At 37.9% G+C, this 23,653-nt stretch overlaps 1 protein-coding gene across 1 annotated transcript; it reads right to left on the bottom strand.

The window, feature by feature from the left end:
• Positions 1-1,936: 1,936 nt before the first annotated feature.
• LOC107600559 (ribosome-binding protein 1-like) lies at positions 1,937-22,085 on the bottom strand. Its single transcript, XM_016292492.1, has 25 exons — positions 21,874-22,085; positions 18,055-19,797; positions 14,111-14,265; positions 13,863-13,985; positions 13,233-13,385; positions 12,771-12,889; positions 12,384-12,537; positions 11,095-11,233; positions 10,691-10,818; positions 10,541-10,575; positions 10,272-10,326; positions 10,100-10,137; positions 9,924-10,005; positions 9,793-9,830; positions 9,614-9,689; positions 9,386-9,499; positions 9,209-9,301; positions 8,906-8,977; positions 5,872-5,967; positions 5,569-5,652; positions 5,344-5,424; positions 4,602-4,685; positions 4,424-4,519; positions 2,505-2,648; positions 1,937-2,419 (listed from the first exon to the last, which is right to left on the bottom strand). The coding sequence occupies exons 2-25, from the start codon at positions 19,778-19,780 to the stop codon at positions 2,381-2,383; spliced, it is 3,924 nt and encodes a 1,307-aa protein (XP_016147978.1). The 5' UTR covers positions 19,781-19,797; positions 21,874-22,085; the 3' UTR covers positions 1,937-2,380.
• Positions 22,086-23,653: the final 1,568 nt, after the last annotated feature.

The following is a 23,653-nucleotide window of genomic DNA, read 5'->3' on the forward strand; positions in this document are numbered from 1 at the left end:
ACACAGTAAGATTATTTTATTAAAATATCCAAAAACCACTAGAACAGTGTTATATATTTTGCTGACTTGTGTACTTACATTATCCCAAATGTTTCAGAAGAATGTTTAAATCCAGAGAAATAAGCAATTTTAACTAGTGACACGGAGCGTGTCCATAGTGTCATTGTGTCGCCTGCCAATGACGTCATAATCCCTCCATTTCGGTTTTGTTTTGTAGAGAACATGGAAACACCAAAGACGCTTTAATATGTTATGCGTTTTATTAGACCGGTGACGACCGCACAGAGTAGCATTATAACAGAACTTTCAAATGTATCTAGTATGATAAAACAGCACTGCTTTTTTCCCCCCACATTCGCACGACCGGAAGGAGTGGAAGCGGTCGACTGTGGCATAATAAAAGCTCTGCTGCTTTCGAGCCATGTGTCACGCTCGTTCAGCGGCCTCTTTTCACTTCAACGGCTTTCAGCCTCACCCTGCTTCATTCTACTACATTAATAAATAATTCGCTCATCCGTGAACATGATTTCTGCCCGAGTCCCGTCGGATTGAATCGGCTGTGGGGATGAAGACCACAACTCCCATGATTCCACTCAGTCACAGTGTCATCAGTCAATGCCTTTGTCTATTTGTTTATTTTGAATACGAACCCTCCAGCGGCGAAAATTACATACTGTGCCTTTAATTAACTTGGAATTGTACAAAAGATACCAAAACATTACGGCCATGTTAGGTATTATGAAATGTTTATGTATTTTCTAATTCTAAATCTACTCTATATGCACCTATGCCAAAAAAAAAAAAAATTTGTAAACAATGGTTCTATTTAATATTGATATGAGGGGGGAGAAAAACTATACCCAAATCCAGATTTTTTTGTCAAAGTTTCTAGCATAATCCAACATTCCTTCTTAAATTCATAACTAAATGCTATTAAAAGGACAACCTGTCTTTTCAAACTCGGATAGCAAAATAGGATTAATTTTAAAAGAATAGTTCACCCAAAATTGATATTTACTCACCCTCAGGCCATTCAAGATGTAAACAAGTTTGTTTCTTCATCGGAACAGATTTGAAGAAATTTAGCATTACATCACTTGCTCACCAATGGGTCCTCTGCAGAGACATCAGAGGATGGATTTTTTTTTTTACTGGAGGAAGCATTATGTATTGACTGGTGTTTTTACAAAAGATACCAAAACATTACGGCCATGTTAGGTATTATGAAATGTTTATGTATTTTCTAATTCTAAATCACTCTATATGCACCTATGCCAAAAAAAAAAAAAATTTGTAAACAATGGTTCTATTTAATATTGATATGAGGGGGGGAGAAAAACTATACCCAAATCCAGATTTTTTTGTCAAAGTTTCTAGCATAATCCAACATTCCTTCTTAAATTCATAACTAAATGCTATTAAAAAGACAACCTGTCTTTTCAAACTCGGATAGCAAAATAGGATTAATTTTAAAAGAATAGTTCACCCAAAATTGATATTTACTCACCCTCAGGCCATTCAAGATGTAAACAAGTTTGTTTCTTCATCGGAACAGATTTGAAGAAATTTAGCATTACATCACTTGCTCACCAATGGGTCCTCTGCAGAGACATCAGAGGATGGATTTTTTTTTTTACTGGAGGAAGCATTATGTATTGACTGGTGTTTTGGCTAGAGGCAATGGTTTAAGTTAAAACAACAAATTCATTTATACCAGCTATTTGGTCTCTCATTCTTACATCACACATTCAGTCCAGAGGATCAATTAGTGAACAAGCGATATACTGCTAAATTTCTCCAAATCTGTTCTGATGAAGACACAAAAACGTATCTACATCTTGGATGGCCTGAGGGCGAGTAAATTTTCAGCAAATTATCATTTTTGGGTGAACTATTTCTTTAAATTAAAAAAAAGAAAGAAACATGACAGTAAAACAAAGCTATGTTGCCATTTATTATCGAACTTACTACAATGGTGTTGAAGCCAGCTACAGAGAGAGCATTCCAAATGCTGTACCCATGTACCAATACAATTATGCATACTCATTCACTTACAAGAAATTAATTGCACTAGTTAATGTACGCATAACGTACATGCGGTTTCCCTTTTAACACTGACATCAGGAGGAGAGGTGCGGGAACACTAAGAATATATATATATAAGGCATTTGAGGAATATTTTCTGACATAGCCAGAAGGTTTCAGATGGAATGTGAAGTGAAAATAGTTCCAGCACATCTCCGACATAAAATGTTTGCATGAGCTAGATTTCTCCAAAAGTCTTCAAACAATTTCTCCCAAGACTATGGTACGACAAAAAAGGGAAGAAAAATTTTGGTCATCTTAAGGCAATTTTTGGCAATTTGTTTTGTTTTACACCTCAAACAGAAGTGCCTTTCTTCAGCTCTCCATCACCCTCCTGAAAAACAAAGAACAAACAACGTTAACACAGGCATGCAGCTATTTGTCCTATACACTTTTATTAATTTGTATGATGTTTGTACCTCATCTCGCAGTTGATCCTGCAGGGTCCTGACTTGCTCTTTCTCTTTGGAAAGTTGGTCCTGACTGTTTCTTAACAGTTGTTGGAGTTTGGTGGCTGCCTGGCCCAAATCTTTGGTCATCTTTCGCTCCTTCTCTAGACACTCCTAAAACAAAGTCATGAGCATTAGGGATTTACATAGAAACTCACTTCTAACAGTTAAACAAGAAACATTTTAGATAAAGCTCTTCCAGTATGCATGGACAGAGTCATAAATAAAAGTGCTCATTTTTTATTGCCATGTAATAAGGTAAATAAAATGCATACAAATAAACTTATAACAATAACAACTACATAAGATCTTCAGTTTAAATTTTAAAAAGTGCTTAATCATTGCATAATTTCTGAGTGAAATTCTCTTCTTTCCTTCTATCAAAAGCAAACTCAAAAATAATAAGATTTACAAAGTTAATAATAATAATACCTAAGTGAACTGTACACAATTTAAAGGGTTAGTTCACCAAAAAATGAAAATTCTGTCATTAATTACTCACCCTCATGTCGTTTCAAACCCGTAAGACCTCCGTTCATCTTCGGAACACAAATTAAGATATTTTTGATGCATCATTTTGCATCATTGATGCATATTTTTGATGCGTCACCCTGGCACCACTTTGGAGAGTATCTACTGAACGTAAACAACATATGCTATTCTGTGTCAGCTGCGTCACGTGGATATGTTGTTTACGTTCAGATAAAAGCGCAACGTAGACAACGTATCCGCGTGATGCAGCTGACACGGAATAGCATACGTTGTTTACATTGTTGAATAAAATCGTTATTTTAGTTTTCTTTTGCGCACAAAAAGTATTCTCGTATCAAAAGCAAACTCAAAAATAATAAGATTTACAAAGTTAATAATAATAATACCTAAGTGAACTGTACACAATTTAAAGGGTTAGTTCACCAAAAAATGAAAATTCTGTCATTAATTACTCACCCTCATGTCGTTTCAAACCCGTAAGACCTCCGTTCATCTTCGGAACACAAATTAAGATATTTTTGATGCATCATTTTGCATCATTGATGCATATTTTTGATGCGTCACCCTGGCACCACTTTGGAGAGTATCTACTGAACGTAAACAACATATGCTATTCTGTGTCAGCTGCGTCACGTGGATATGTTGTTTACGTTCAGATAAAAGCGCAATGTAGACAACGTATCCGCGTGATGCAGCTGACACATAGTAGCATACGTTGTTTACATTGTTGAATAAAATCGTTATTTTAGTTTTCTTTTGCGCACAAAAAGTATTCTTGTAGCTTCGTAAAATTCAGTCAGACAGCTTTTAGATTCCATTAAAAATATCTTAATTCGTGTTCCAAAGATGAATGGAGGTCTTACAGGTTTGGAACAACATGAGGGAATTAGTATTAAGGAATTAGGAATTAAGAGTAATTAATGACAGAATTTTCATTTTTTGGTGAACTATCCCTTTAACAAGACATTACATAAACAAATTGATAAATAAATACATCAAATAATATACAATCTTTCAAACTGATATTTGATAAAAGTTCTAATATTTTCTCTAGAGAAATGTTTTTAAAAATATCCATTCATTTACTTTGAGAAAAACATTTCCACAGTACCAATTTAACAGTCAAGGAACACCTACAAAAAGCATGTAAAGGCAATTCTTCTCCTTTCAATAAATACACACGGGCAAGTCTTGTGTGACCAGTTCTACATCTTGTAAATACAGTTTGGACATTTCTATTTTCAAACCAAAACCAATGATTAGATCTTTCATTTATAGATTCATTGGTATTTGACATTGTCATTCCAAGCTGAAGTGCTTTCTTAGCAGCTTAAAAGAAAAAGAAAAAGGAGAAAAAACATTATACTGGTTATCAGCTTTTCAAAGTTCAAAAATACCTTCAGCTGAACAACATCCTCCATGGCTGCAGCGTCTCCAGCTGACTTCATCTGTTCTAGATGGCTCTGAAGCTGTTTTTTGAGGGCTTCCTGAGCCTATAAAGGATGGAATAATGCGTTTAATGAATAACATGTTTTTAGAAATCTAGACGAAACAAGATCTTGAACACCACTGTACCTGCTCCACTTCTGCAGAGAGCTGCTGGTTTAGAGCCTGTTCACCTTGCAGTTTTTCCAGCGTCTGCACCAGCTGAGCCTGGACCTGACCAAACCAACAATACCACCCAAGTAGATAGGTTATTGCTAATCCATGAACTACTGCAAAACCTTTCCATACCAGCCAAACACAAGAGCTGCATTAGTGCACAATGCATCCAGAAAATGAGAGTGAAAACAAGCATAAAATCATACAAAAATAGTAGGATCTTCAAAGAAGTACGAGCCTCAAATACAAAAGACAAATGTTAGTGGTTAAAAAAGGTGAGTGACGGATAGAACCCGAGCGCAGATATTCAGAGATGAAAACAGGCGTCTGGGTTAACAGAAGCTGCTAAAACAAAATGCTGAAATATGAATGGTTAGAATTATGAGTAAAACATCCCCTCATTGGCAGAACTGGATAGGGAGAATAACATATGGCACATAAACATAGCCTCTTGTACAGGGTAAAATCATTTCAATGTGTAGAGTGAAATGCACTATGTAAATAAATTTGACTTAACTTTTCTATGGATATTTTGGCATACAGACTATGTCTCATAACATAATCAGCAATGTAAGCAGTATTCCAGTCAACCATTTTTGGAAGACTTATTCTATAGGCATTGATAGGTTTTGAGAAACAGCCATAGTTAGTACTGAAAAATCTATCTAAAACTGCCAAGTGAGGTGCAGGGTGCTTTTCTGTGTCGCACCCTAACCTGACACTCCTCCGCCTCAGGCTGCCCGTTCTCTGCCACTCCCTGAGCTCGCTTTGTCACGTCACTCAGTTGCTGCCCGACCTGGAAATAAAGGCTGTCACTCAACAAAACCAGCTTTGTTTATTTTCCTTGGCAAAATCTCCTGTTTGGCACATGATTGTGGGAAAACAAAGAATAGTAGGTGTAAACCTGTAGCAAATGCTTCAGACTTCAAGAGAAACCAACCTGTGAAAGCTCCTCCCTCTGCGTCTGTATCTCCTTCTGGGCCGCACTCAGCTGTCTTTCTGATTCTGCTAAAACTTGCTTCAACTGAAAACAAACAAAATTAACTGTTAAGTGGCAGAGCAGGACTAGATCTCAAGATCTTTTCACAACCACGTCAGATGTTAAAACAACCTCTTCACACAGGCAAAACCATTATAAAAAATAAATAAATAAAATAAAATGCACTGAATGACTGACTAATATGGCTTTGTTTTGCTTTTGTATCTCATATTGTGTTTTAGTGAATAAGGAGTGTGCGCTCACGTGTGTTATCTCTTCAGATTGACTCTGGCTGTCAGTGGACACTGACTGGAGCTGTTTCTCAAATTGGGCCTCGAGCAACATCACTTTCTCTTCCAGCTGCACGGGGGGGGGAATAGATAGATACAGAATATTCAGATCATCAAACAAATTTTAATATTACACAAAGATAATGCAATTAAATACAAAATGCAGTTTTTAAATGACGATTTATTTTATTAAGGGAAAAAAGCTGTCCAAACCTACCTGGCCCTACGTGAAAAATGAATTGCCCCCTCCAGTTAAATCATGAAAGAACTGTGATTAACCACATTATTTTAGAAAGCTGAGTTAAATTTCACTAGCCATACCGAGGCCTGATTACTGCCAGACCTGTTGAATCAAGAAATCACTTAAATAGAACCTGTCTGACAAAGTGAAGCATGCTTAAAAGAGCAACACATCATGCCGCGATCTAAAGAAATTCAAAAACAGATGAGAAACAAACTAGTTGACATGTATCAGTCTGGAAAAGGTTATAAAGCAATTTCTAAGGCTTTAGGACTCCAGTGAACCACGATGAGAGCCATTATTCACAAATGGAGAAAACTTGGAACAGTGGTGAACCTTCCCAGGAGCGGCCGGCCTACCAAAATGACTCCAAGAGCGCAATGGCGACTCATCCAGGAGGTCATAAAAGAACCCACAACAACATCTAAAGAACTGCAGGGCTCACTTGCCTCAATTAAGGTCAGTGTTCATGATTCAACAATAAGAAAGAGACTGGGCAAAAACAGCATCCATTGGAGAGTTCCAAGGCAAAAGCCATTGCTGACCAAAAAGAACACAAAGGCTCGTCTCACATTTGCCCAAAAATATCTTGATTATCCCCAATCTGCACTCTATCAGAAAATCCTGAAGGAGAATGTCCGGCCGTCAGTTTGTGACCTCAAGCTCAAGCACACTTGGGTTATGCAGCAGGACAATGATCCCAAACACACCAGCAAGTCCACCTCTGAATGGCTCAAGAAAAACAAAATTAAGGTTTTGGAGTGGCCAAGTCAAAGTCCGGACTTAAATCCGATTGAGATGCTGTGGCATGACCTTAAACAGTCCATTCATGCTCGAAAACCCTACAATGTGGCTGAATTAAAACAATCCTGCAAATAAGAGTGGGCCAAAATTCCTCCACAGCGATATGAAAGACTCATTGCCAGTTATTGCAAACACTTGATTGCAGTTGTTGCGGCAAATAGGGATGCAGTGATTAACCGGTTTCACAATTAACCGCTCTTTAAAATGTCACGGTTAATTAATCGTAAAGGCTCCACTACACCGAGTGTTTCTGTTGCACAGAACGGAACAGTTGCAACTTGCGCTAAAACGAAAACAAAGTTACACTAGCGGTGCGCCAACTTAAAATACTGTGCTTATCAGAGACACGGAGGCTACTACACACACTAGGCTAACTATGACAGAGGAACCAAACAGCGATCCTTTATTTCCACCAGAGAAATGACTGAAGTCGATAGTGTGGGACCATTTTGGGTACACCAAGAATGACCGGGGTGTCATTTAAATATTGCCGTAAAAACTGCTGCTAAAGAGCGAATACACAGCTTTAAACTATTTTAATGCACGACGTGAAGGCAAGACTGTCGCGAAGCTGCGGCTCGTTAGCTCAGTATTCTGCCGGCTTCAGATCAGACAGATGAAATAGTGTGGTAATATTATTTATTAATAATACAATAACATTGTTATATATTATCCCTTTTATAGTATTATGCATAAGTCAAAAACCAACAAGATAATTTTTTTTCACCATGTTTCCAGTTTTCTGCCTCAGGTCCAAAAGAAACGTAAAGAATCTACAAACTGAAAACATGAAATACTTTTGAAATATTTTCATTAGTTATTTTCAAAAGGGAAATACTGACATGTTTACAGAGCAGAGGTCACCTTTTTAATTCCAATTGGAGAGATAGACATTTGTTTGTCTTTATTATTATTATTTTGTGCTGTATTATTGGTTACTGTGTTATTTCGGTTTCTAAAGGCAGCAATAAATAACACTTTATCTAAAGAGTGTCCATGGGATTTTATACAATAATAATTTTGTGAAATTAATAAATGCATAATGATCGTCATAATCGTGAAATCGTGATTATTTCTCAGACAATAATCGTACGAACAAAATCTATAATCGTTGCATCCCTAGCGGCAAAGGGTGGCACAACCAGTTATTAGATTTATTATACTTTTTCACGTAGTGCCAGGCAGGTTTGGACAGCTTTTTTCCCTTAATAAATGAAATCATTATTTCAAAACTGCATTTTGCATTCTGCATTTTGCATTCTGCATTTACTCGGGTTATCTTTGTGTAATATTAAAATTAGTTTGATGATCTGAATCATTCAAGTGTGACAAATATCCCCCAAAAATTTTTTTAAACAGGAAGGGGTCAAAAAAAATAAAGTTCACACACCACTGTACACTTGGGTTCAAACTTCTAAGGTAGCATGAACCAGACAATAAACAAATTGTGGAAAATCTACCAGGAAAACCTACATATTGAATCTGCAAAAAAATTCCTTAGTCTTTCCTTTCTGTGACGTTTTGGCCTGGAGGAAAGCACCAGGAGTCTACAATGAATTAAATGCCAGTAAATTTGCTACTCACATTTAATTAAATCATAACTTAACATAACATTTAACATTTTCAGTTAATTTGATAACTGAAATAAGGGACTTTTAAAGACTTTTACGACCTTAAATTTGAGTTTTTAAGGACCCATGAAGACCTTGCATATAAATGGTTAAATTTGCTCAGTGGAGAAAAAGTCATTTGAATGTAAATCAATAATAAATGAGAATGCATTAGTGGAGTCCTAATATGAAATATTTAATATTTTGATAATACTTTATTTTCTTAGTCACTGGATTTTTCAGTTTATGGTTTATTTATAGAGCCTGACACATGTAACTCTGTAACAATCATCTTTTGTATTACTATAGTGTCCTGTTGTACAAAAACTCATTTCCACAGGTGAAACCTGTACCTGTTGGGTTCTCTGGTTCTCCTCTCTCAAGCTCTCTGTTGTCTCTTCTAATTCCTGCATCTTTTTGAGTGCCTACATAAAATGACAGATTGAAAACATAAAACGACAGACAAACTCTCACACTCGCTTTCACTTGGAGGTGGAATGACCCTCCAAATTCCCCCTGAAATATTATGAACGTTTTCCATAACACTTGGATAACAAAAAAAAGAAAAATGAATAAAGTTTTCTTCATTATTATTGTACTTACACTATTTCTGCAGATTTTTGTGTGTGTGTGTTAATACAGTGAATAAACCCTACCATTCTCAGTTTCTCCTCTGACTCCATTATCTGGGTCTTCCACACTTTCTCCTCCTCCTCTACACTCTTCTGAAGTGTTTTCAGCATCCCCTCCTAAAGAACATCAGGAAACAAATCCGGCTCGATCACATTCTCATTAAGGCTTTGCTGAAACAGATTATTGGTGTATAATCTCACCGTCTCAGCCAGTACGCTCCTGTACTGTTCACACTCAGACTGTAATGTGCACTGACTAGGATGGAATATGTACCTTTTATGTAGTGACTCCAGCTTGGCTGTGCTGTCTGCCAGCTGTAAATGAAGAGTGCATTATTAAAAAATGGTGAGTTGTTTTAAACTAAATGATACACTTTAGCTTTAAAAGTCAAACATACCAATATAGAATAACAGTGAAGTCTCACTTACTTTAGTGTCATACTGTTCTTTACACTGCTTCATCTCTTCTTCAAACAGAGCCACCTGAGACTCTCTTTCTTTCAAACTACAGAAACAGGAAGAAGAGAGCATATGGCATTAAATCTTAATAAGAGAATGAGAAAAACACATGAATTTGAAGCTGTTGTTTGCATCAAAATGACGCATACCTGTTTTGAAGCTGTTCCAGCATTTCTGTGTTTTCAAGCTAGAAATAATAATAATTTAAAAGTGGGATTAATGGTTAAGTCTAAATTGAACGATTGTTTGAAGTGTGAGGATTTGCATATGATAAACTTACTCTGGTGAGGTCTGAACTTTTCTCTTTAACCTGTTGGAGCTCTCCCTGAAGAGTTGCTATTTGGTCATCCTTTTCTTTAATGCTTCAATTCAAAGGAAAAGATCAAAAACATTTAAATCATTCAAATCAACTACTGAAATGCATTAATGAAGCATCAGAAAACATCCTTATTGTACCTGTGCTGCAACTGCTGCACCTTTGTTGTGTTATCCACCTGAAGAGGACATGTGATTGGTTCAAATAAGGTAGCACAACAAATCACATGCTTTACACATTAAAAGTCAAAGTTAGTAATGAAATACTAAAATGAGCTGAAAATCGTCTAAAAAGCAGTATGTTCGGCTTCACCTGATTGGCGATGATGTTTTTGAGTTGGTTCAGTTCCTCTTCTTTCTCCTTCAGGCTAGAGATTAAACAATGTAAATTCATGTCCAACAAATGTTAGCTGTAAAGCTGATTCATTTATTGATGCATTTCTTTGGGTTGAATTGTACTAAAATTGTATGACTGTTAAGCAAAAAACAAGAAAATTTGTCACTGGAGAAAAAAGAAACATTTCATCATCATCTGAAAACAAGTTTTATCAACTCTCAAGCAAATATGGCCTTTTATCTTACCTACTCTTCGCTTGCTCCAGTTCAGCCATCGAAGCCTATAAATATTACACATGCAAATGACCTCACAATCATATATTTCATAATTTACATAATGTTTAACAAACTTGAACCCATTTATTCAATTTGACATCTCAGAAAGCAGAACGTCACCTCTGAATTGTGGTTCTGTTCTTTGTTCTGGCTCGCCTCCAGCAGTTTCAGCTGGCTCTGCAGACTCTCCAACTGTCCGGTCCGCTCTTTCATTTCCGCCTCCATACTGGATACACGAGCTTGAGCCTCTGAAACATTGCAGTGACGAAGAGAACTCATATTTCTAATTACTAATTCATAACTTCGCTAATGCTTTTGTCCAAAGCGACATATAGTACACAAGAAACCTGATGTTAAGCGTTTTGTTAGAGGACACATTGTGGGTACTGCAAGCATTATACCTTGCCCGATTTGCAGCTCAGATCTAACCAACTTTTTCAGTTATAAAGAAATGTTTTTAAAGCAGACTGAATCTTGTGGTTCTACAGAGTGCATCCTTGCTTAAGAACCAAGTGGGTGCTGACCTGCTAGAGCAGTGGCGTCTTTCTGAGCTTGTTCAAGCTGTGTCTGAAGGCTGTTTCTGCTGCTCTGGGTCAGTCTGAGCTCCTCACTCACTTCCTCCAGACGCTTCTGCAGGGCCTGTTCACTGCTCACCCAGTTCGCCTGCAGGGGACAAAGCATAAACAGAAAACAATTGAGATTTGGTCACCCAACGCCACTAAATTCAGAGTCTTTATGAACCAAATAGGTGATATCTCATAAACAGTAAAGTACAGTGCTTGCAATACCAAGGACATAGGTTCGATACCTAGGGAAAGCAAGAACTGATGAAATGTGTACCTTGAATGCAATCTAAGTCGCTTTGGATAAACACAATGGACCATAACCACCTAAAATTTTTAAACACCTAAAAACAGTAGCCACAATTTTGTGTTCTGATATGATAAACAACATTCAAACAGTTTTACTTTTTTGGAGGGAGGCAATGTAAATTACATTTATTTTATGTCCTAATGTTTATTTAGACTAATTTCTAACTGGGAACCAACATAACATAGGAACACTGAATCTCTTCGTGTTCGATTACTCAGAGATTATATCAAAATCTTACAAAAAAATAAGGCTTCTCATAAGCTTGCTCTACACAAAAAAATTCTATTTAGATCACTGACTCACACTCTCCAGACATTACCCATGTCTCTCCTAAGCCAGTGAACCATCTAGATGCTTAAAATGGGCTCAAGACACACTTCAACACAAGGCTGCTTTTTATTCAGTGGTCTTTGGTTTGTAGCAGAGGATTAGCGAAGAGACGTTTTATCTGTATTTCCAGTATGAATAATCAGATACTTCTGCCTGAAACTGTACTGCTCAGGCAGGCTCACATTCCAGATCGCTCGAAGAAGTGCTTCTCTGTAGTGTGGGGGCCATGTTCCAAACCACAGAGCACTGCTGAGTGATCAAACTGGCAATTAAATGTTCTGCCAGCATGTGAACAATCCCATTAGTAGAGGCACCAGCACTGGGGGAGTCAAAGCCTCAGCTTTACCAGCAAGCCTATTCAAGATTCTTAAATACACACACAGATTGCAAGAAACTATGTTTGTCTACCTGCGGATGTGGCTAAACAGCCCAGCGAGAGGTAGCAGAAAGCACTAATGAGGCAGGTGCTTATGCTGGGAGATGTTTTATAAGAATTAGAGTGGCATTTTGAACTCTTTCATAAGAGGCATCACAAAACTAACTACAACTCACCAAACTAAACAACAGGAATGATTGGCGTCTGTGGTGCAAAGAAGGGTGAGTATCTGACCTGCAGCTGGGTCAGTTGTTTCTCAGCCATGGCAGCTTTAGATTCCAGATTTTTCCTGAGCTGTTCGTCAGCCTGCAAGGCTTCGTTCATCTCCACCAGCTCCTTATTCAGTCGAATGCAGTCCTGATGCAGTTTGGCCAATTCAGCATTTTGTCTAATGGATCAAAAAAAAAAAATTACCATTTTGGACAACACAATGTAGTTGTCATCATAACCAGCGGCAATCAACAACAACCCACATAAAGACATTTTTACGGCTGCTTGGATACTACTGTTGCAATCTTATTGGTCAAAAGTTTTGATCATCCAGGTGTCTCTGATATAAAACAATGTTTGTCACTATTGTGAAACAGATTATTGGGTTTGGCAGGAGCTGTAGGTTCATACTTGCTCTCCGTCTGACTGGTGGCTTGGTTAAGCGCATCTCTGAGGATTGAGTTCTCCTGCTGTAGACGGGCCAGCTGAGCATTAGGGCCTTTCTCCAGCTGGTCCTGGAGAGCCAAGATCTAAAGAGGAGCAGAAAGGGCTTAGGCACGTCACGTAAATATTAGGGCTGCCAAAGCTCACTAATGTGATTAATTAAAAGCATCTAATCCTGTTAAATTTAATGCATTCACTTATACCTAGCGTTAATGAGAATACTTCCATCTATGTTACAATGTATAACAAATAAATCCATATTTTGGAAGAAAAATTGTTTGGTCATTTCATAATTTGAGATTACCCATGTTTTTTTTCTCACAATTTTCTTTCCTACTAAATAAATATTTTGCTAGATGTCCTTGTAATCACGTAACTTTTTAGAGAGTCTTGCTACCATGCAGGTAGGTGTACGGCAGAGAATCTCACTTTGGCATTAAGTTGCTGAGTCTCCGCAAGGTGGTCTTGATAACTGGCCTGCATGCGTGCTTGCAGGGCGATAATGTCCTGCTCTCGTTTACTCAGCTGAGAGCTCAGCCTGGTCTCTACAGACGCCACCTTTGACTTCTCCACAGAGAGCTCCTATACAACAAACATAAATCATATGCAGGTCATGATCTGGCATGAAAACAGGCCATCAAAATACTTGTGGCTTCTAGTTGAAGGGTTGTGTAGAGCTGGTAAAAAAAAAAAAAAATGTAGACAACCATTCAAAGGTTTTTTTTTTTTTTTTTTTGCTTGAAAGAATTGATTACTTTATATTCAACTAGGACTCATTAGCTGATCAAAAGTAATTATTGTTTTCAACATTACCAACCCCGAACTTTTGAATGGTAGTGTAGGTTTAAACCTTGGCACTATCACCATCAGACCAAAGCAAAATATTTAATCAAGAGACTGGGCAGTTTTCCCCTCATAGAGTCCATATAAGGCTTAATGTGTGTGCACATATCAAACTTTTCCTAATTTGTACCTTCAGATTATCTTTATCAAACACATATTTGTCGCTGTACTTTTCCTAATTATTTTTTAGACTGGCATGAGTGTTTCAGGCCTCACTTTAGTCAAATCCCTCAGTCGGCTTTTAACAGCTGCTGAGTCCTCCTGCTCGGCTCCCAACTGCTTGTCTCGTTCTTCCAGCTGTTTCTTCAGCACAACTACCGGATCACCCTTCTGTGTGGCCTATAAACATGCATAAAACTCTGTTTAGTCAAACCTCTTGGTTGAGTTTAAATAAAGCAATAGAAAGTGAAAGATCGCTCATTTAAAAATATAAAACAAGACAGATTTTAGGAAATTGCCCATACCTTGTGCCATGTGTCCTGAATAATGCCAGCCTTATCAGACAGAATCTCAATGAGCTGCTGGGCCTCTCCTTCAGTGAACACCGTACTCCTCACCGTGGAAAGCAGGGCCTTGTAGGGCAAGTACAGTGGACTGTCCGCGGGGTCTGCAGCCACCGCTAGAGAGAAAGAAACAAAAAACATTACATTGATTAAGGTTATGCCTAAGAAAAAAAGATACAAATAACAGAACTCACAGAGTTACCTGCTATCCACTCAGAAAACACAGTTACATCCTTTTGGAGTGCCAGTGTCATTCTGTATTTGAGAGACGCTAAATCAGAAAGCTAATCCTGAATAATGCCAGCCTTATCAGACAGAATCTCAATGAGCTGCTGGGCCTCTCCTTCAGTGAACACCGTACTCCTCACCGTGGAAAGCAGGGCCTTGTAAGGCAAGTACAGTGGACTGTCCGCGGGGTCTGCAGCCACCGCTAGAGAGAAAGAAACAAAAAACATTACATTGATTAAGGTTATGCCTAAGAAAAAAAGATAAAAATAACAGAACTCACAGAGTTACCTGCTATCCACTCAGAAAACACAGTTACATCCTTTTGGAGTGCCAGTGTCATTCTGTGAAGTGCTCTGCGGCAAAACCGTCTCTGGTCGCAGCAGGGTGTCCACTAAACTAAACTAATTGTGTTTATGAGTGAATTCTCCAAATCATTTTATTACACTCCTAAACATTCCCTAAACACCCACACCAAGATCTCCAGCATCCAATCAAACATGTTGAGAACAGCAGAGTCATAAAATAAAACAGACAGACCAAAACAAGTGCAGCTTCTAGAGAATGACGTGTACAATACAGTTAACTGAAAGCTTGTACAGTGGTGTGTGTATGCACTTTCATGTTCTTTATTGACTCGTTGTGTTATTTAGACAGTGCCAACATGGCATGAGTGCAGTGTGGCACCAGGGTGAGATGGCACCCAGGAGGACTGACAATAAACTAGGGGTTGCACCGACTAATCGACTGGTCGACTTCAATGCTCTGCCATGACGCTTTAAGCTTGACATCGACTAGTCACTGGTCCTATAGAGGATGTAACAGGATAAGAAATCTTTGAAGGACTTCCACATTTACTCTCCGTTTCCAGTTCAAATGACAAATAAATGCATACTCTGAAAGCGCTCCACAAGACGTGTGATTATATTACTGGATGCTTGAAATTGAACGGGAGAATGCACGTTTTAAACAGCTTATTGTACAGGTAAATTAATCGCCGTTCTAATCTAATGCGCTGCTGCACTGTAGTGCACACACATAGGCTACAGACAGTAACGCGTACATCACGCGCACATAATCATTCAGCACAGAAATGTATTGTTAACATTGTTCTGTGATTTCTCAATAAAATAGCTTAGAAACTGAAAAGTTCAAGCATATATTTCTTAATAACTAAATCCCACAGCTTCACTATTAGTAGAGACGTTGCCAGGTAGAATTAATTCACACACGCAATCACTCTCACTAATGCATTCATATTAATGTAATCTTTACTGTGCTGCTTTATCTGTATCTGATTTAGAATGAGCAGAAATCTGTGAAAAACATAACGACCTAAAGACAAAAGAACTGATAAAAATGAGCTGTTATAGTAGCAATAGCCATGTGGGCAGCGCTGTGTCATATGCCATAGCTGTGCACAAGGTGTTTGTCACAGCTCCAGACTTATTTGTTCATTAATGACGTCATAAGCGACTAGTCGACTTCAACTCGACTTTCATCACATAAAAGTCGACTTAAAAAAAAAAAGCAGAAGTCGTTCAACCCCTACGATAAACTCCTATTGTCCAGTCACTAAAGGCCTTTGTGTGCTCCCCTAATGGAGCAGCAGAGGCAAAAGTAGTGTTTGAACAGGGCCAAGAGGGCTGTGAAGAGGAGTGGAATTCTGGGTGCACGGAAATGCACCTGTGTGCTGCCACAAACTCTCTGCTTTTTCCCATGGCCAAAGCAGAGCAATACCTCATCACAAGCGAGTGGAAAATTCATAAGGACTGACTCTGTGTGCATGCATAAAAGGAGTTCACCACATAAAAAAAAAAAAAACCTACAGTAGTAATGAGACATGACTGGATTTATTTTATTATCATTTAATAGATTAAAGTATTTATATGTTTTTTAATTATTATTTTATTTATTATTATTTTTACTTTAAGTTCTAGTGATTTGGTTTGTAATTTTTATTAGTTTTTCTCTATTTAGTTTTGGTAAATCTATTGCATTTCTTGTTTTAGTCATTTTACTACAACTTAACATGTTAGCTAACTAAAATTGTTTTTTAATATTTTAATTTACATAAAATGTTTTTATTATTAGATTTACTTAATGATAACACCGAAAGGTTGACTATTCTAACAATAAATTAACTAAAGAGTTTGGTTGAGCGATTTATCTAGATTTTTTTTAGTGGTATTGCTCTATTTTGTGTTGTGACTAGTCGATTTTGACAATACGTAGTTTTTCACATCTCTAGTTGACACAGTGTGCAAAAAAGAGAGAAAGAAAGGCACAGGGAATAAAGTGAAGTCAAAATTATGCATAACATTATAAGAATCCAGGGCAAGGCAGAATGTGAAACTGTTATTAAATGAAACTCAAACTATGTGCTTAAGAGCCTGTGAACTAACACACACACGTGCATGAAAACCAGCACAAGAGCAGAAGAATGCAGCTCACTGGCTCCAATCCCCTGTGAGTAGCACTTCAGACAGAAACCCACTCTGTGCTCTCTGCAACCAATCAGAGCCAACATCAGCAAATAAGGAGTAGTGCTATTCCAACACCCCGCCCACAAAGGAAATAGAGCACATCAGCGCTATTTGTCAGAAGAAACAATCCAGACGGTACTCTGAACGAGATGGCTGACATTAGGAAGTGACACGTATATAAACTTACGAGTCAGCCACTTCACATATACCATATTTTCAGGTTTTCCAGGCTCCACTTGGAGGTTTATTACATGTAGATGTCATCTGTGTGGTCTAGCTAAAACAATTTTATCTCTGTGTATTTAAGGGTCTGGCAAACCAATCAGAAGTATCCTGTTATTGCACACCGAGGCCATACTTCCTTTAAGACATACCTGGCTTGAATATATTCATTTGGACTGGCTTTTTTTTAAATTACAGGTCTAACATTAGCATCTGCTACACTTCAGAAAAATTAAACTGCATTCTCCTGATAATGCCAAATTAAAAAATAAATAAATAAATAAAAGTATAAATATAAATACTATATATAATAATAAATATAAATACAACATATAATAAATACATAATTACATATGTAACATTAAGTATTTATAAACATAAAATAAATATTTTCAATATTAATCTTTATTCATATATAATAAAGATATTAAAGATGTACAAACAGAGAATGTGGGAATGAAAGGAAAACATTGGCACTCAAATTCAAGCTCCACGTTTGCAGAGCACATCTGCAATCATTTGTTAAAATCATTTGTCATGGATCAGGCAAATCCTTCAAAATTAATGTTAACCTAATATAATCACTGCGTTAAAGCATTAGAGAGTCATTTTTGAGCTGCAATCTAGTGCCTATGAAGACTGTAACGTAAGCATTCATTTTCAGCAGCACCTGATAGTCCTTCAATGTAGCAAAAGAAAGACAAGGAGGAATAGGAAACAGAGTAAAAGACAAATGACTCCTGAGGTTTGATGATACCTTAGTGCATCCTACTGACTACCACTGAAAGCTACTTTTATTAATAATAATATTATTGTTAATTATTATGCCAATTAAAAGAAATGTCAAAAAATTTACAGTTGCAAAGAGAAACAGGAGGGGGCAGCCTCCTCCACTTCCTTTAGGTCTGTGCAGCCCGCCTAGTAATAATCTGACCACTTAATATAGGTGATTTTGTGGAGATAATAGCATACCTGGTTCTGACTTCTTCTTGGAACCTCCTTTCTTCTTGGCTGGAGCATCCTGTTTGGGCTCTTCTACTTTGGCCGGCACAGCAGTTGCTGAGACAGCTTTCAGAGTACCCACTGGAGGCACTGCCATGACGGGAACCTTTTTGGTCACCATCTCCAATGGAGCCACAGATTTGGGCTGAATCTCAGCAGAAACAGGCTCTGCTTTGGCTTTCTTCTTCCTCTTTTCCTTAGGAGATGGGGCAGGCGGAGCATCTTCGGGAGCAGGACGGGATGCAGGAGGTGTAGGACCTGCAGAAGCTTTTTGGGATAGGGCCGGGGCAGGTGGACTGGGTTTTCGGTCAGGTGGAGAGGATTTCTCCACTGGGGCTGGTGGAGTGACTTTCTGGGCTGGGGCAGGTGAGGGAGCTTTCTGTGTTGGGGTATTTGAAGCAGACCTTTGGGGTGGGGCAGGCTGAGAAGATTTCTGTGTTGGGGCAGTTGGAACATCATTTTGGGTTTGGGCAGGCTGAGAAGATTTCTGTGTTGGGGCAGTTGAAGCAGCCTTTTGGGTTTGGGCAGGCTGAGAAAATTTCTGTGTTGGGGCAGATGCAACATCATTTTGGGTTTGGGCAGGCTGAGAAGATTTCTGTGTTGGGGCAGTTGGAGCAGCCTTTTGGGTTTGGGCAGGCTGAGAAGATTTCTGTGTTGGGACAGTTGGAGCAGCCTTTTGGTTTTGGGCAGGCTGAGAAGATTTCTGTGTTGGGACAGTTGGAGCAGCCTTTTGGTTTTGGGCAGGCTGAGAAGATTTCTGTGTTGGGACAGTTGGAGCAGCCTTTTGGTTTTGGGCAGGCTGAGAAGATTTCTGTGTTGAAGCAGTTGGAGCAGCCTTTTGGGTTTGGGCAGGCTGAGAAGATTTCTGTGTTGGGGCAGTTGGAGCAGCCTTTTGGGATGTGGCAGGTTGAGAGGATTTTTGTGTTGGGGCAGTTGGAGCAGCCTTTTGAGTTTGAGTAGATTTTTGTGCAGGGGCCAGTGGGGCGGCTTTCTGGTCTGGGGCAGGTGGAGCTGCTTTCTGGGCATTCTGGGCATTTGAAGCAGACTTCTGAGCGGGGGCAGGTAAAGCGGATTTCTGTGCAGGGGCAGCTGGAGCGGACTTTTGGGCTGGGGCTGGTGAAGATTTCTGGGTAGGAGGAGGTGAAGCAGATTTCTGGGCAGAGGGAGTTGGAGAGGATTTCTGGGCAGGAGGTGCTGGAGTAGACTTTTGGATAGGTGCAGCAGATTTCTGGGCCAGGGCAGGTGGAGTTGACTTCTGGACTGGGACAGTCAAAGCTGATTTCTGAGCTGGGGCAGGTGGAGTGGGCTTCTGAGAAGGGGTGGGTTGAGGAGACTTCTGAGCTGGGGCCTCTTGTTTAGGTACAGGTGTAGAAACTTGTTCTGGAGTTGGAGGACTGGGCTCAGCTGGCACTTCTGTAACCTCAGGGGTGGCCTCTGACACCAGGAGCTTCCCGTTGGGCTTATCTTCCTTTTTCTTAGCACGATTTTTTTTCTCAGCTGCCTTGTCCTTTTTCTTCTTGTCCGACCGTTGCCTGGATAGGGTCTTCCCCTGCTCCTTCCGCTGCTTGGCTATAGCTTCTTCATATGAGGTCTCCTTCATGGAAAGTGTTGAGACCAGAACAATCCCAATGGCTGAGAACACCATGAAGCCACCAAACACCACAATTCCAAGGGTCTGAGGATCGTAGATATCCATGACTGCTAGTTTGCGTTCTGATTAAAAAGAAAAAAAAGTGTAAGGTTTGGTATACTTATGTCAATAATATTTGTATATTCAAACATAATATATTCCATACATTTTAAAGCTCCACATTAAGGCAGCTAAAGCTTCCAGTAACGCAAGTCCCTCTTACCTTCAGATTATCTTTATCAAACATATTTGTCGCTGTACTAGTTAAAATGTTACACCCAGCAAGGACATTATACTAAGTTGGCTTTTGAATGTTGACCTGAAGAAAAGCTTCTTCCATACAATATGCAAACACTGCATATGGTAGAAGAGGTCCATGCAACCAAAAAAAACAAAAACAAGTATAGATGTCCAAGTGTGCTAGCCTCAACTTCTACTACAAAAACTTTGACGAAAAGCTGCTTCTCTACAATATGCAAACACTCTGTTTTTTTAAAAAGAATTCCAAGGGTCTGAGGATCGTAGATATCCATGACTGCTAGTTTGCGTTCTGATTAAAAAGAAAAAAAAGTGTAAGGTTTGGTATACTTATGTCAATAATATTTGTATATTCAAACATATATATTCCATACATTTTAAAGCTCCACATTAAGGCAGCTAAAGCTTCCAGTAACGTAAGTCCCTCTTACCTTCAGATTATCTTTATCAAACATATTTGTCGCTGTACTAGTTAAAATGTTACACCAAGCAAGGACATTATACTAAGTTGGCTTTTGAATGTTGACCTGAAGAAAAGCTTCTTCCATACAATATGCAAACACTGCATATGGTAGAAGAGGTCCATGCAACCAAAAAAAACTAAAACAAGTATAGATGTCCAAGTGTGCTAGCCTCAACTTCTACTACAAAAACTTTGACGAAAAGCTGCTTCCCTACAATATGCAAACACTGTTTTTTTTAAAAAAGAGTTATGTAAGAGAGTTTTCCATTCCACCATGTGCTGCTGTCTGCAAATTTCTATACTCTGCTGCTTCCATGGGACGCATGCCAATCTCACACTTCAAATGTGCACCAAAGCACAAATGTGTTGCAAAAAAAGCTGTGAACTTGACATATCCCAGAAGCAAGAACAATCTAGACAACTTTCAGAGCACAATAGAGGTTTAGTGGCCATCGGTAACATGTAGAGTGGAATGCTAAGTTTTTGCTTTTTTTTCTCTCTCTCGATTTTCCATAGCCTATGTTTTCTTGTGTTGTAATATATAATGACTTGGTTGGGTGCCAATTAATTATTAGATTAGATTATACAGGAAACTTAAATGAATGATAAAGCATAATCAATATTAGATTAAAAAATATATATACTGTATACTGTAAGATTATTTGCTTTATGTTTATACCTTGATATCCACTTATAGACTTGCTCATTTATAGTGAAATGCGCAAGCAGGAGAACATGAGGGTGCCTGTAAAATGTGACAGACTGTATTTATGTTGTATATTTATTTCTGTCTTACATATTTAAATGTTATAAGAAATAATCATTAATGATAGTTATTATATGGTTCATTTGCAATGACTTTACTGGGAGCCATTTAAAGAGCCAATAGGAAATTACGAGGAGATTCAACATTTGCTATGAAACTGAATTAAAAGGCTGATTCATATTAGATGAAACAGGATTTGTTCCATATTCCCATTTGACACCTATTCATAATGTTGCTGTTCAATGAACATACAATAAGAATTCAAGGCTGAGAGTTTGTGAGCCCTACAGCTATTCCTGAAGTATGAATGATCTATCAAAATTACGTTTAAACAAATTTCGGATAATTCTGACAGACATTAAAGCTGTTAGAGCCGAAAAGTGTTATTTAATATACAGTTTTCTTTGCTAGCTCACAAAGGAAAAGCTGGAGTTAACGTTAACTGTGTCTGCCTACAACAGAGCATCACTCGAACCAGATTGTGAAGCCACTTCTTATAGTTATGCTATTCGCTTCGTAACTGCAATAAGATGTCTTCGACCCACTGGGCTTATGAACTAGTTAAAGAGGGAGTAAATTAACGGGAGAGATCAAAGTTTACTGCTAATTGCTACTACAAATCTTTTAAGATTATAATGAATAACGCCATAACAAAAGCTTTAAATAGCTCACCTTTTCTCGCGGCAGATTTCCGTTGGATGAATCACTCCAGGAAGAGTTTAAACAGAAGTGATTATCTCGAATCCAACTGCCTCACCACTCCAGCCAAAAACAAACAAACAAACAAACAAAAAAATTCTTATCTCCAGCTTGAGGAGTCGGTCGATGTCTGTGTGGAGTCGTGGCACTTTCTCGCGCTGGCATTACGCCGGTCAGTGGCCCACATTCCCTTCATCCTGAAGACAGCTGATTGGCTAGAGTGGAGTCAGTCAAACAGATGCGAACCAATAGCATTTTGTTGTCGTAAAAGAAGGCTGGTCTTTTTATTTTAAAGGGAGTTGTAGTTTTTTTCACAGATTTAAATCGACTACCAAACACACACACACACACACACACACACACACACACAGTAACACAGACAATTATTAATAATAATATATTATGACTCAATTAGAGTCAGTCAAACAGATGCGAACCAATAGCATTTTGTTGTCGTAAAAGAAGGCTGGTCTTTTTATTTTAAAGGGAGTTGTAGTTTTTTTCACAGATTTAAATCGACTACCAAACACACACACACACACACACAGTAACACAGACAATTATTAATAATAATATATTATGACTCAATTCAATTTTATTTAAAAAATACAAAATACAGTTAGTTTAAATATTAATTTAAAATACAGCCTTTAATTTCCACCATTTGTTTAACATGAAAATAACTTTTAATGGATAATAATTCCATATTTAACGGATTAGATGCCTCGAAAAATAAGAAAATGTGAACATTTATACAAAAGAAAATCCAGCTTCAAGGAAACTGTTTTCAGAGTCATTAACTAGCCTACCATTTATATCATTCTTATGTGTGATTGTTTAAAAGGTTGTTTTAAAGGTTGTTTAAAACTGTTTAATATGCTGTGACTGTGGGCAAAGACTGTTTTAAAAGTCATGTGTAAATGAAGGTGTGAATTATTTATTGCTAACGTCCTTTACAAATCAATATAAGACAAGTCAGTATTTATATTCTTTATCTTTAATTACCTTAAGCTTATACCGTGTCACTCAGTTATGGAGCTGTTTATTGAACATAAAAAAAAATCTTAATTTAATTTTGAAAGGTTATTCTTTGGTGTGGTTGTGTTGTGTTAGGTGTGTGGTGTAACATTCATTTGTTTAGCAGCCTTTAATATGCTGTGACTGTGGGCAAAGACTGTTTTAAAAGTCATGTGTAAATGAAGGTGTGAATTATTTATTGCTAACGTCCTTTACAAATCAATATAAGACAAGTCAGTATTTATATTCTTTATCTTTAATTACCTTAAGCTTATACCGTGTCACTCAGTTATGGAGCTGTTTATTGAACATAGATGAACATATATTGACCATAAAAAAAAATCTTAATTTAATTTTGAAAGGTTATTCTTTGGTGTGGTTGTGTTGTGTTAGGTGTGTGGTGTAACATTCATTTGTTTAGCAGCGGGTGTGGTTTCCATAGCGCACTAGACAATCAGTAGGAAAGTTTTTAAATATTTAAACATTTAAATTTGACAAATTATATTATTTAATTATAACTTTAATAATGATGAATGAGGCTTCAAAACATATCATGCTTTGTAGAAGTCAAACATACATCACTGTACACTTCAAAGCAGATTTTAAGAACTGTGAGGACTCATAGAGTGAACTAAAGTTTACTTTAAAGGAGTGGACGCACACATTCCACATTCATTTGTTTATTGTGTATTAGCATGGTGTAATAGTACTCACAGAATCAAATCGAATAAGAGGG

Source organism: Sinocyclocheilus grahami, unplaced genomic scaffold (genome assembly GCF_001515645.1).
Source record: "Sinocyclocheilus grahami isolate Dianchi unplaced genomic scaffold, SAMN03320097.WGS_v1.1 scaffold286.1, whole genome shotgun sequence".
Classification (NCBI taxonomy): Eukaryota; Metazoa; Chordata; class Actinopteri; order Cypriniformes; family Cyprinidae; genus Sinocyclocheilus; species Sinocyclocheilus grahami.

What these genes read in the sequence shown, in the direction of transcription:
- LOC107600559 (XM_016292492.1), bottom strand. Translation starts at nt 19,780, where the DNA reads ATGGATATCTACGATCCTCAGACCCTTGGAATTGTGGTGTTTGGTGGC. An exon ending in AGAACCAGAGAACCCAACAG is followed by an intron (nt 5,968 to 8,905) that starts GTACAGGTTTCA and finishes CCCCCCGTGCAG; the next exon opens with CTGGAAGAGAAAGTGATGTT. An exon ending in CTGAGGCGGAGGAGTGTCAG is followed by an intron (nt 4,686 to 5,343) that starts GTTAGGGTGCGA and finishes TGGTTTGGTCAG; the next exon opens with GTCCAGGCTCAGCTGGTGCA.